Source organism: Mobula birostris, chromosome 4 (assembly GCF_030028105.1).
Source record: "Mobula birostris isolate sMobBir1 chromosome 4, sMobBir1.hap1, whole genome shotgun sequence".
Lineage (NCBI taxonomy): Eukaryota > Metazoa > Chordata > Chondrichthyes > Myliobatiformes > Myliobatidae > Mobula > Mobula birostris.
The window spans coordinates 48,428,515-48,443,583 of record NC_092373.1 but is presented as its reverse complement, the minus strand read 5'-3'; the positions used below and the strand labels follow the sequence as shown (position 1 = coordinate 48,443,583).

Below are 15,069 nucleotides of genomic sequence, written 5' to 3'. Positions count from 1 at the left end.
TCCTGATCTCTCGTATGTAATGGAAATAAAAGTAATCCTTAATTATGTAAATACACTGACACTGTGGGCACCTCTGTGAGGAAATTCAGCATTTTATTAAAGGTTAAGTTCTACTGGCTGCCATAGGGGACAGTAGAGATGGCAACAGAGGCGTGTTCTTCAAATGTCGTCCAAAGGCCCTGTCCTCATTCTTCTGACTTGGATGGAATGAGTAGTATTGGTTCAGCTGGAAGGAGAGATGTGGTTCAATTTGGTCTTGTATTTTCAAGCTAAAGGTTTCATTGATATGCCTCTTCTTAATGTTTTTCATAATTGAAAAGCCACAATTTTCTGGGCTTGCTGGTACTTCCACATGGAACTGCTGAAATTTCTCATTATAGGTGCAACTTGCATCAGGACGCATCATCACCTGGAATGTAGAGCCCGGTAACTTTAATTGGTTAATGGAAGAGCAGGAGGAACAAGCTGCATGCTTTTCCCTGTTGTCAGAAGGCTTTTACCATCCTTAAGGTTTTTCAAGAACAATTCAGACCTGGTTATGACAAGAACAAAACCTGAATTAGACCATAAGACTATAAGACTTAAGCCATTTGAGCCGTCAGATATGCTCACCCGTTAGTATTAGCATTACCAAAAAAAAAATGTGGCTTTTTTGTTAGTTTAAGAAAAAGGCTTCGCTGGTAGCTTTAACCAACTAAGTGTTAACTATGTAAGTTGTCTGATAAAATGGCAGTAGAAGTAGGTTTAAAAGGTGTCTGATTTGCATTATTTGAATATTGGTAACTGCTATTTCCAGAGTTTGAGTTTGAAACACGATGATAGATAAATATGTGCCTCAATTCTCAAAATACACCCTCAGGAGATGTCTATCTGTCAGGCATAACTGCAGGAGAGAATGTACCCGTGTGGATTTGAATCAATTTGTCGCCATTGTTAGTTGAAATCAGAAGGACAGAATTTAAATGCAAATTCAAGCTGAGACATGGTGCATGATGTGTATTTACAATCTCTTTGGACCACCTGGATGGATGTGGTTCCATTTCTTCCACCCCACCCCTTTCCTGCCTCGCCCTGCAATAAAAAGACATGTAAAATTAAAAGTGAGGCATAAATGCAGAGAGCAAACACTGCAAATCGGAACAAAGAAAAATGCTGGTAATGCACAATATGACAGTCAGTAAACAGTCAACCTTTGTGATTAATGCTGTCACAGATTATGAATAAGAAACTAAATGTTAATTGTTCTTTAAACAGATGTTGAATGACCCTGTCAGCTATTCCTCAACCAGATGGCAGTTGATACCTTTGCCTAGTTAGTCGACGATAATGTAGTGTATATCATAAGAGCCTGAGACATACCGTATCCATATTGAGAAGCTGCTTATTTTGACCTTGTCTGGTAATCATCTTACTGAATTTTGCCCATTCAGTTTCTTTAAGTATTTGCTTGTAACTTCAGTGATTTAATCCAAACTTCACGTTTGTAATCATGTCACTGTCATTGCAGTCTTCTTGGACAGCCTAGTTGTTTCATTACCCTGCTCAGAATGCTACTGTCGTATCAGTACTAAGAGTAATTATTCTTACAGATTTTACAAGAATTAATTTGCAAAAGCTACCTGATGACTATATGTTACAACTTACACTAGTTTACTGTGGATCTAAAAATTCTCTTAAGCAACCACCTAATCTATTTTTCAATGCATTAGAGATGTTGCTGATGTTTACAAAATATATGTTCTATGTCTTCAATATGATTCTAGCTTTACACATTAAGTGAGTACCAAACAACAGAATTAATGTTATTCATCGTATTTTAAGTAGCTGGGCATGGCTGAAGAATCTTTACATTATAACCATTTCTGTCAAGGTGTAAAATTTCACCATATCTACTGTGGCATATGAGTAGAAATCTGTTTTAATTCTATCGGTGACTGTTCTGCAGAGGATATTTGTCAAGCCCTACTTAAATTAAAATCCGTAGCTGTTAGATATCTCTTACACGAATCTCATTATATTTTTCCTTGTATTTTCAACCTTCTGATGCCTTTGGAGACACATGGTAAGTATAATCAAGAGTCAGGGATCATTTCATCACCTCTGATGAAGATAAATGACTTCCAGTACAGGAACTGAACCTTGTCACAAACCATTTGCACAAAATGGCACACTTGGGCTTTCCGTAAATCTGTAGGGAATAAGATCAAAACCACAGGACAATCTCTTACAGGACACGTAGTATTAAATCGCTTTCACTGATTTTGGTACATCAGTAAAAGCCTAGTTTAGTTGAAATGTCTGCATCGTTTGACCTAAGGCAGTCAATAAAGTAGTTTTGACTATAATCTTACCATTTTAAAATAAATACTCTCTGGTTTACGTCCTGAATAGGCTGCCATGCACTTTGTAACAGATGTGCTTTGAATATACCTTGGTGTGCTGTGCAAGGTATGTAGCATAGCATGATAAAGATAAAGATAAAGGTGAAAATTATGCAGAGCTGATTTCAGAGAAAAAATATCGCAGAGAAGGTTTAGAGAGAAAAAGAAAACTGTTTACAAAATCCTGAATGAATTAAATCAAATGCCTACCAAAAAAAAGATATAGATTAAAAAAAGCAACAGAAAAATTTGATCTAGATTTCAGAAGCGAGAGGAAGTGAGACAGTCAAAGGTGTAGCCAAAACACTTCACAAAAGCATGAAGTGTATCAGATGAGCTGTCTTGCAACAGAGGAATCTAAAGTAGAATGCAACCTAATGTCACACATTTTCAGCTCCTTAAAAATGAGAAACAACATATGTTTTATAGCTCCCTTAACCACTGCCCACATTACACCCCCCCCACCCCACCCCGGGAGAGAGCACGCAGTCTGTAAGATCAACATAAACTTTCAAAAATGGAAACAATTTTCAAAGCAAAGATCTACAGATGCTAGAAATTAGAACATTCTGGAAATGCTCAACAGGTCAGACAACATCTATCAGTGAAGACGTGGCCATAACTTCCACTAGTGCCCTTTTATCAGTGCAGGAAAAGTTAGAAACCAGACCTGTTTTAAGTTAAAGAGACTTAAAACAGGGTTAGAGGGCAAGGGTGATTGACTGATGCAAACAGAGCTGCTGCTGCTGGTGGTTGGTTTATTACAGCTGATCTATCTACAGGACATGTAAAAATGTGATGAATGAGAGCAGAGAAGAAATAAAATGCTGCAAGGGTGAGTACCAAACACCACAGTGATAGAAAGGTAGACAACAAATATGAAGTTAGAAAAATACAGTTAATACAACAAGTTGATGGCCCATCATCAGAAGTGACCACTTCTGGTATGTAATAGGAAGACCACTGATCTGAGATTGTTGAATTCGCCATTAAGTCTGGAAAACTATAGCATGCAGGAAGAAGAGATTTATTCCTTGAACTTGAAGGACTTCATTGGAACGGTGGAAGAGGCGAAAGAAGAGAGTAGACAGAGTAACTGTGGGGTGGAGAACTACAGCGACAGGTAATTGAGAACTCAGGACCACATTAGCAGAATAAATAGAGATATACTGCATTTGGCTTGTAAGTGTAGAGGAGCCAAATTGCGAGATCCATTTGTGGTACTCTAAACTAGAAATGTATTACTACACCTTGCAAAGGTATTGAGGATTTTCATTCAACAATTGTGGATATTACATTATTTATGGTTCCTGCCCTTTCTCTTCCTCTTTATCTCCAAATCAAGCCCACAGATTCATCATTATCTTGAGTGCACCTAGCTTCCTGTGGAGATTCCAATCCATTCTTCTAGTTTATCCGGCTGAGTCATATCTGTTCTGATTGGTGCTGCTTCATGTACCCATTCCAACCGTGTCAATTTAATCAACTTTGCCTCTAACATCCACCCTGCTCTTAAATTCACTTGGTCTATTTATGACACCTCCCTCCCCTTTCTTGATCTTTCTGTCTCCATCTCTGGAGACAAGCTGTCAACCGATATCTTTTATAAACCTACTAATTCCCTTGATTATACCTTTTGCCACCCTGTCTCCTGTGAAAATGCTATTCCCATTTCTCAGTTCCTTTGTCTCCATTGCATCTGTTCCCAGGATGCAACTTCCCTTTCCAGGATATCAGAGATGTCCTCCTTTAAAGAACAGATGTTCCCCTCATCTACTGTTGATGCTGCTCTCACCCTCATATCCTCCATTTGACAAATATCTGTGTTTGTCCCATCTTCCTGCGCCCTTAACAGTGATAGAGTTCCTCTTGTGCTTACTTAGAGTCTCTGTATCCAAAACATCAACTTCCACAACTTCTGCCATCCCCAAAGAGGATTCTACCACCAAATATATCTTTAACCCCCGCCCCCAGCACCCCCACTTTCTGAAGGGATCACTTCCTCCCAAGATTCCTTTGTCCATTCATTCCTCCCCAATAATCTGCCTCCCAGCACTTACCCTGTAAGCAGCCAAAGTGCCACACCTGCCCATTTGCCTCCTCCCTCACCTCCACTCAGGGCCCCAAACAATCCTTTCAGGCGAGGCAACACTTCACCAGTGTATCTGCTGGGGTCTTCAGTGCTCCCAGTGTGGCTTCCTCTACATTGGCGAGACCTGTTGTAAATTGGGGTCTGCTTCATTGAGCACCTTTGCTCCTTCCGCCAAAAGCAGAACTCCCCAATGGACAATCATTTTAATTCCAATTCCCATTCCTATTTTGACATGTCAGTCCATGGCCTTCTCTTTTGCCAAGATGAGGTCACCCTTAGGGTGAAGTTGTAATACCTTATATTCCATCTGAGTAGCCTCCAACCTGATGGCACAAATATCCGGTAAAAAAAAATGTACCTCTTCTTCCATTTCCCACTCTGGCCCCTTACCTCTTCTCACCTGCCTATCCCCTCCCCTGGTGCTCTTCCTCTTTTTCTTTCTCCTATGGTCCACTTTCCTCTCTTATCACGTTCCTTCCTCTCCGGGACTTTACCTTCCCACCTTCCTGACCTCACCTATCACCTTCTAGATATGCTCGTTCCCCTCTCCCACCTATTTATCCTGGCACCTTCTCCCTTCCTTTCCAGTCCTGATGAAGGGTCTTGGACTGAAATGTTGAGTTTGTGCCTGAACTGGTCAAAACTGATGCAAGGTCAATTCATAATCTTATTTTTGTCTTTTGACAGCTGCTGCCATACTTGCTATGTATTCCCAATAGTCTCTTTTACTTAAGATATTTTGCAATAGCATTGTTTAATACATCACAGATATAGCATTATTTTTCCCTCTCTATATTTTCCTTATCTCTGTTCTTAAATTGTCTTTCTTTATTTACATCTCAGCAGGCAAATCAGCTTCTCTTAATTACCAACTTCCCTCAGAGAGCAGCACCAACCACAATTTTTACCTTTCAAGCCCACCCAAACATTCCCTTTGCTCTCTGCCTTTTTCCCCGACCTCCCCCCCCCACCCCCCCCGACCATCTGCGTCTGTGCAACCTATAGCATGTTTGACTGATAGTTGCTTAAAGTTTTTTAAAGTATTTTTCCAGTTCTAGTGATACATCGTCCATTCAAAATTTTAACTCGGTTTCTTGCTCCCAGGAGGTTACTGACTGTAGAATATTTTCAGCGTCCTCTATGTTTATTGGAGTGTTACTAAGATGGTTCTCACTGACTTTTTAAGTTAAATTTATTCCAAAAGCTGCAGATGCTAGCTGTAATGAAGTACATGACAAAAGATTATCCAAAAGACATGATTAACTGAAGTCAATCCTTTCATCAGTTCAGGGAATTGTTTGATGCTGTCTTGGGTGGAATCATTGGTTGCTAGTATGCAGAGGAGAGCTGAAGGAATTCTTACAGCTGTGATCCTTATTCATTTTTAAATAATTGTTACCTGATCTGATCCTCCAATATAGTTAGATGACTTTGTGGTTGACAGGTTGGACTTTGGCAGAATAAAATAGAAATTATTCATATTAAATTCAATTCAGCTAACATTCCAGTTAAATTTTTCAAGAAGTAAATGGTATTGAGTTGTGAACTGTTCAGGAACCACTTCCCCTGAGAGTGAGGGCTATTGATTTAAACTGAACAAATTTTTCAGGCATGCGTCTTTAAACTCTGGAGATTAATTCGATAATAAGTATCTCAAGAAGATGGTGGCTAAAACATTCTGCATGGATTAGATTTGATCACTTGTTTGATGTCTTGCATGTGATCTGCAGGACGGTGTGATGTGCAAAGAGACTGAGGTGCTGGAATGGATCTACATTTTAAATTAGGACGCATACTGTAGCAATAACATGTTGGTTATTGCCTTGAGAATGGCCAATGGAGGCACATTTAATACCGGAATGTCCGAAATGATAACTGTTTGCATTTTATTTCAATAATTGCTTAAAGTATTCAAAAGAATATTATACAGCTGACCTTTTGATCTCTCACAGCTTAGCACTGCATGTTTTAAGAGCACGCTGCTAATTGGTTTGATTCATCCTCATTCACTTCCATGAGGGGGAATGAAATCAAAAGCAAATTTCAGAACATCAAAATAAAAGCCTGCAGGAGCTTCTTTTGTTAGGAGCATCATGCTTTGTACTGAACAACATATTATGCACTCCCACAGAAACAGCCTGATGTTTACAGCTTTGAAAAATGCAAATGCAGTCGCACTTTAAAGACAATATTATTTTTCTCCCCTGAAAACCCCATTTCTACTTTAAATTCACTAGAACAAAGCAAAATCATTTATCTTTCATCATCTATGCTTTGTGTTATCTGCATTGTTTGAGCCAACGCTGAGCAAACAAGGCAGCCAGTCCTATCTACTCAAATTTGCTTACACTAGCATATCACTTGATCCCACTGACCAGGAGCTCCTGTCAATTTACATCTCATTATGCCGCTAATTGATTTGTTTAGGCAACAAACAAATTTGGCAAGAGCTTTTCATGGGTTACCATCCATAATTAATTATACAGGGCATTTGTTAATATTTGAACTATGCCATTCCTGTTCCTTGTTATTCCACTTAAAAATACAGACACAATTGTCACCCTCATCTGTTTCATATCTAGGAAGCTGTTCAATATTTTTTGTCAAGGCAAAACAAAATTAGAGAAGAAAATATTTAATTCTAGAATGAAGGCATGCCTTCTCTTAGGGCGAGGGCTTTTGTAGTGTGCTGCATTCCTAACCTCTGATTACATGGTGAAAATAGTACATTGAAATGATCTATTTTCATGATTCATTTTGCAGTATGAATTAATTTATCTGCAAAGTATTTATACCTAATGTCCTCACTAAAGTGAAGGAAATACATTAGGCAAATATACAGTCAGTGGCCACTTTATTAGGCACAGGAGTGGAATCTGTTGTGGTCTTCTGCTGTTGTAGACAATCCATTTCAAGTTTTGACGTTCATGCATTCAGAAATGCTCTTCTGCACCACACTGTTGTAATGTGAGTTTATTGGAGTTACTGTCACCTTCCTGTCAGTTTAACTAGTCCTTTCTCATTAACAAGGTGTTTCTGTCCACAGAACTGCAATTCACATGGATGTTTTGTTTATCGCACCATTCTCTATAAACTCTAGAGTCTGTTGTGTATGAAAATCCCAGGAGAACAGCAGTTTCTGAGATACTCACACCACCCTGTCTGGCACCAGGAATCATTCCACGGTCAAAGTCACTTAGATCACATTTCTTCCCATTCATGTGTTTAGTCAGATCAACAATTGAAACTCTTCTTTTTCTTGTAAAGTTTAATGACGATTGGCAGACCAACATAATGTGCATACTGTTACCTGTCGCATGAGTATCTTGTCAGCATGATGTAATTGTCTTGTGATATTGGCATCTTGTAATTGTCTCATATTAGTATGATGCAGTGGTTGTGATAGTGGTATGATGTGATGTCACATGATGGCATGTTCCAATCGGTATAAAAGGGGGACCGCAGTTTGTTGCATAGGTGTTTTGTTGGGAAGTCTCAGTCGGTGGTTACGTAATCGAGGAAAGAGAGAGAGTGAAGAATTTGCCAGCTTCATACGAACCCAAGAAATCAATGGCGTTCTGTGTGCCTTGAATGTGACTGACATTTGGTATGGTCCATATGGGTATTGTGGCACACGCTTTTGGTTAACCCCTGCATGGTCTGGGGTGTTGTGTGTTGACCACCTCCTGTGAAAGGACAGTTACTGTGAGAAATCTTATTCTTCGTGATTTCTTCAGACAGGGCATTTCTCAGCTGGGATCTGCGTCAGCAATTTTGTCTTTTTTTCATCGCTGGTTCGGGAAGTCTCTCCTCTCATTTATTTCATAAATCACTTGGACTCTTTGGACTACCACTTTAAGACAGTGTTTGAGTAAGATCTGTTTAGAATTGTCTCTAAGTTCAAAGTTGCTGGTGAACTTTGATGTGTTTTGCTTGAATTTCCAGCATCTGCAGAATTCTTCGTGTTTATGTCTCTAAGTTCAACTGTTTGATAACTATAGATGCATAACGCTGTTAACTTCCGTTTAAGTTAGTCGTTTGTTTACTGTTCTATGTTTTTGAGTAGGGGTTAATAAATTTCATTGTTTATTTATAAAAAAAAGACTCAATTTCATATCTATTGCTGCTGATGCGTAACAATACCATCACCTACTTATGGAGCAAAGAGACATGAAGTATACCCACTAAAATCTCACCACCCCACAACTCAAGTAATATCGAGAAGTCTGAAGCTTTTCAGAAAGTCAAATATGCACTTATATACATTACGATGACAGTGATATCATAGCAAGCTTTCCATGTTAAACTGTGTCTGTCCCAAAAATCTCAATTTAGCAATTTGATGTTTCCTTTGCACCTCATAGAAACTATATTCAAACAATATATGCTGCACCTTTTCATGACAAGTGTACTCCCTATAAAAGCCCATATCATACATATTAGTTCTGAACAAGCAATTATTCAACCAAGTATGAACTGAACCCCTTGATCATTTCTGCAGGGTTTTATGCATTGAGTTCTGCTGCATGATTGGCTGAATAGATACTTGCACTAACAAGCGGATGTACAAGTGTACCTTATAAAGTCGCCAATGAGTGTATATATATATATATATATATATAGAGAGAGAAAAGTTGGAATTGGAAAATACTGAATAGTGTAGAACTTACCTTAACTTAATATTGATTAATAGTTGGAGATATGAACATTGTGCCTGGATATTAGAGCTGGACATCACTGAATCATTCAGTATTGTAAATACAGAAAAAGAACAACACTTGAGCTGATCAGTCTGGTAATTTTTCTCCCAGGAGTCACCTGTGGCAATATAGTCTCCTACTCAATCTTCACATCTTTCAGTATTTCATTTTCAATTGTTAATGCTGCTACCTCTGAGTCAGAAAATTGAAGATTCAAACCATCTGGAGTTTTGGGCATAGCGTTTAGACCAGTACTTGACAGTTAGAGGTTCCATCTTTAGTTCAGGAGTCAAAGTGATGCCCCATTCAACTGCATAGGAGGATGCAAAATATTCAGTGTTGAAAATTGTAAGTGGAATAGTAAAATGTCTCGGTATTCCACTAGTGTTTTTCCCTTAATGAACACCATCAAGAACAGCTGAACAAGTTATTTGTGTGTGAGATCTGTGTGCAGGTTGGATGCCACACTTGTCCATTTCGGTCAATGACCTTCCAAAATGCAATTAGATATAAATTACTTCTAGGCTTCCTGTGGATGTGAAACACAAAGCTTATTTCTTCCAATGAACAAGCTAATTTCCTTTTTAGGAACTTCTGAATGTTGTGTCAAAAATCCTAAGTTCTGGTTGGTCTCTGTGAGACATTTCTAACTTTACTCATTTTTTTTAATGTTAAATATGCTGCTCTTGTTGAGTCTCACTGATTTATAGGAGTGTTAGTTTTTTGATAGCCTTGGATTTTCTTGCATTAGAGAACTATGTGTTCTTGCCACTCGTCTACCGTCTAAACCAGCTCTGATCATTTTAAATCTTATAATCAAGGGAAGACTTTCTTGACCACTGGTCTCATTTTGCGAAGGTATAACTAAGTATTGTTTCCTATTACAATGCACCTGCTATCTATATGTTCATTCTGATGGCTCCTATCTGGCCCCATGGTCCTAAGCTGACATTATCATGATTTTCAATTTTTTAACTATTATTAAATTTTGAAATGGGGAATTTCTTTGTAAAATCAGCTTAACTTTACAGAGTAAATAATAGCAGATTCAACAACAATGGGCTGTATGAAATATTGGATAAATCTTGCACCGGATGCCATTGCTAATATTGCATAGTCCTGATATCCAGAGATCTCTGTGTGTTATATTTATGTATCTCCTGCTGACTGTGGTTGGTCAGGTGAATCCTAATGGAGTCCACAGTTCCCCCAGTTCTCAGAGCCTGTGCTGGGTTAAACAATGCCCAAGTATAGCAATCCCCTACCAAATAAATGGAACAATCATCTTCCAGGCAAAACTCAAGTTGTGATCTTAGCTTTTATTTAAAGTAGTTTTTAATATATGGATTTTTTTGTATTCAGCAAAAAAAATCTTGCCCTTTTTACAAATATTCAGCATTGCTGGATATGTATACTTATGAATATCGAAGATGTTCACTGCCATTTTAATGGCCCCACTTACGCTGACAAGGTTCTGGCAGATTCCAAGTCTAGGGGTAAAGTTTCACCAAAGCCATGTTGTGAGTGCAGCTGGCTACCTAAACTGAGACAATCCTTCCCCTGCCCTGGACCACACTGGAGAGCTGGGAGCCGTCAACTTTGATGGAACCATGCTGGAACACACAACATGATCCAGAGACGGGTAGTGATCTTGGGGCAACTCAAGATCTTCCTATTGTTCAGTATCCCATGGCATGCTTTTTACTCCTAACATTTTGTTCATTAGTCATCATTCAATCCATGTATTCCACATACCGGCAAGTTATGTTTGCGAAGGTTATAGAGCGGAATGTGTACCTCAGTGTAAGTTTGATGTGGTGGTAGCCCTTTATAATGGTCAGGCTGTTGAGCAGCTGTTCTTGTTCACATGTGGCTGCAGAAACAGCCCCCTGTTTCACTGATTTGTAACAGTCCTTCTTCGCTCTAGGGCATGTTTAATGTGAATTACCCTGATCCATTTTAAACCCCTTGATGCTTTTGACCTTGTCCTCCCTCCCAAGCAATTTGTGCCTCTGGTTTCCTTAACCTTTGCCTTTTAAAATGCTGATTTATGTGCTGAGACCTCCAGGTCTGATTTGGCATAAATCAAAAAATTCTGTGGCTGAAACACAAAGCATTTGTTTCCAAAGGAGTAAGTGCACCTTTTACACAATTTCTTCTCTGTGAATGAAAAATATCATGGGATTATAAAGGAAATAATACCCAAATATATCCCAGAAACTACACAGCCACTATATTTATAAAGAATGGGTGCAAGGAGCCAATAATGCCATTTTGCTGCATTTCCTCCTTTTGATTCTGTGTGAATGTGTAAGCTCTTGTGAACACTAGTTTGCATTTGTGTTGCTTTTCTTTTTAAGTATCGCAAAGTAACTTTTGTCTTTATTTTGATCCACAGAGACCCTTATGGATTCAAGATGGGCAACTGCCGAGCTGGGATGGACTGCACATCCAGAAACAGGGGTGAGGGCAATTTACACAGTGTACCACAGGCTCACACAATTAGACTGTCAGTGAGAAAAGATTTTAGCAAGAAAATCCCAGTAGGTTTTGAATTGTAAGGAGAAATAAGGTGGTAGAAGACAGAACAGCTTGTAGTCAAATAGCTGGAGGAGAAGAATTTCTCTGAGGGCTAGCGTAGACATGATGGGCTAAATGGCTTTCTATAAAATATGAGAAATTAAATATGACTTTCCAAGTTTTCCTGCATGGGTTATGAATATTGCTTCTTCATTTATCTGCACCACCCCAATGACCAGCTCTTTTGTTTTGCTGATACTAAGTTTGTTGTCATGACACCATGTCACTGAGCTTTCTATCTCCTTCCTGTACCCCAATTCATTGCTATTTGAGATACGGCCCACTTTAGTGTGGTCATTTTCCAACTTGTAGATGGAATCAGAGCAGAATCTGGCCTCGTTGTCACAAGTGTATTGGGAGCGAAGGGCTGATGATGGAGTCTTGTGGAGCACCAGGTTTGAGATTAATCGTGGTGGAAGTGTTCCACCTATTCTTCCTGATTGTGATCTGTTGGTCAGGAAATCAAGTATCCTGTTGCAAAGGGAGGTGTTGAGTCCAAGGCCTAAGAATTACAGATTTGATCTAAAATAAATTCACATTAAACCTCAAATAAACTAATCAGATGGGAAATATGTGGTAGTGTTAGCTGTTTCAAGTATTCGAAATAAAATCACAAACTGAAATGATAAGACAAATTTGCTCACTGAATACAGATTGTTAGTGTGTAACATAACTGGATTTGGATCTGAAGGTCTGTGTAATCAATGATTAGACTGATTGGAAATAGATTTTCCAATCTGAAGTACTTTGATTTCTTTCTGAATGGGAAAAGTCAATGCGAAGGTGCAAATTATGCCATTTCTGACTCCTCATAACGCTTAAATGATCCAATAAATGATGTTTGACAGAATTGGTAAGAAATATTTAACGTGATATTCATATGGAGGGAGGAGAAGATGGTGGCGCGACGCAGCGCACACGGCCGTTCGGAATGAATATCGATTATGTGTAATTAGGGGCCATGCACAATCCGGATGTGATGGAGACAGCCGTGAGAAGCGCAGAGGAACATCTGGAGTAACTTCTGAAATGCTTGCTTTGCTGCCATTGCTACTGGGCGATTGAGAATCTCCGGAGACGAAGGCCCCAAATTCTCAGCTTTGCGTATCGCCTGTTGCTGGGACCGGGGTCAAAGCGCTCAGCAGAGATGGTGCTGGGTGTCGGAAGGTGGTTGGAGGCTCAGAGTTTTTCGTACGGACTCGGAGTCGGACTGTGGTCAGATGCTTCCAGGATGCTGCACCAGCAAGTTGGCGCTGGAGGTTTACCATCTGTGTGAGATGATGAGACTTTCGAGAGACTTTGAGACTTTTACTGTGCCATGGTCTGTTCTTATCAAATTACGGTATTGCTTTGCACTGTTGTAACTATATGTTATAATTATGTGGTTTTTGTTAATTAAGTCAGTTTGTCTTGTGTTTTTGTGATATCATTCTGGAAAAACATTTTATCATTTCTTAATGCATGCATTACTAAATGACAATAAAAGGGGACTGCGTGTCCTCATAATCATAATGTTTTGATTATCCATGGGTATCCTTTCAATATTAGACAAAAGGTTTAGATTCAAAATCAGTTCTCGATGAAGGATTTCCTGTTCATTTTATATGTTGATGAGGTGAACCTGAGAAATTCTGACTATGTATGAGTGAATTCTGCAAGCTCCCTGTGCAAGTTTGAGAGAATCTGCTGCTGTCTGCAACCTTTCTCCAGTTTACAATACACTCTAATCTGTAGCTGCCAGTTGGGCAAAAAATCGGGTTCACTATACACAACTCCAGATTTTATTTCATTGAAACCATTGACATATCAAAACCCTTGAGTGACAGATGGAAAAAAGTAAGAAAACCAGTACCATGTATCAATATATGTCTGAACCAGAAATTAAATTGTGGCTTTTAACCTGCAGAAGTAAATTTCCGTCGTATGATAGTAATATTGTATGACCTATAATTCTCAGAATAAACTAAGAATAGAATTCTGCTAAATCTGCAGTTTCATACAGTGCTGTGCAAAAGTCGTAGGCACATATATATAGCTAGAGTGCCTAAGACTTTTGCACAGTTCTGTATTTGTCTATGTGGAGTGGGGAGCAAATATGTAAATCTGGCGGAAATGAAAGGAGGTTGGGAACGGCAAAGGTAGAGCTTAGTGGGAAGGGTGTGGGATAGGCAGCAGAGAAAAAGTATTGGGGCTGGGGGTGGCATGGGTGCAGACATACCCAGCCCTACGCATCAGGCAAGGTATTTTGATTCTCAATATTCAGCATATTGATCATTACAGAATGTCTGTCTGGTGCTTCCCGCTCCCTCCTCTCTCTCTTCCCCTCTCCCTGCCCCCTTCCCACTCTCAGTCCACAAAAGAGACCCATATCAGAATCAGGTCTATCATCATTCACATGTCATGAAATTTGTTTTTTTCTGCATCAGCAGTACAGTGCGATACATAAAATTGCTACAGTACTGTGCAAAAGTCTTAGGCACCCTAGCTATATATTTGTACCTAAGACTTTTGCATAGTACTGCAGTTTTACAACTAACAATTTCATGATTTTTAAAAAATTTGCTTCCAACAAACACTGAAATATTTTCCATGTCCATTTTAAACGTAAAATACTACATTGCCAAAAAAAAAATCTACGTATTTCAGACCCAGTTGTTGAATGGGACATGTTATGGGACATTTTATCTTTGCCAGAATAATGTTTGAACTCTGAAGCTTCTATATAGGAGAAAATGGTTGGCTATTGAACATAAATTATATCGATCTGTATGCATGATTTAATATTACAAAAAATGTTGACAGAATTCACCTCTTCTTATTCATCATACAGCCCTTTTATTTTGAATGTACTTGGTCAAATTTGGGCCTTTCAGCACCAGAAGCAAAATCTGTATTTGACTTGATTTTTATACTCAATAAATATTTACTGTTTTAAAAGGATACTGTTTATATAAAAGTCTCAAGTGGAGAGTGAATGGATGAGATAAATGTGGAAAGAATCTTCCACAATATTATTTATCTTAGTGTAATTTATGTTCCTAAATTGTGACAAAAACCTTTCAACTTTAGTACACATATCATAATAATTTGTTTTGCGTTGGACTGTGGTTGCCAAGTACTAAAGAAGATGCTCTCCATCTACCAATTAAATTTTAAAGATAAAGTAAACTGTGGAAAAATAGTCTGTTGAATTCTGTTTTATTTGTTTTAATAATATTGCACACCATACCACCCCCCTTTCGGATTCCTTACCCAAAACAGATGACCGTATTCATTATGAGCTTGTGGCTCTACTCCAGTACAATTTCCTCTTTCA

At 38.8% G+C, this 15,069-nt stretch overlaps 1 protein-coding gene across 5 annotated transcripts in view; it reads left to right on the top strand.

Moving 5' to 3' along the window:
- Window positions 1–15,069, top strand: part of LOC140196317 (ephrin type-B receptor 3-like) — a 91,845-nt gene that overhangs the window by 18,749 nt on the left and 58,027 nt on the right. For all 5 annotated transcript variants that reach the window (XM_072255310.1, XM_072255307.1, XM_072255311.1 and 2 more), the window contains exon 2: window positions 11,572–11,636. In XM_072255310.1, coding sequence (XP_072111411.1) covers window positions 11,572–11,636 — 65 coding nt within the window. The remainder of the gene's footprint in view (window positions 1–11,571; window positions 11,637–15,069) is intronic.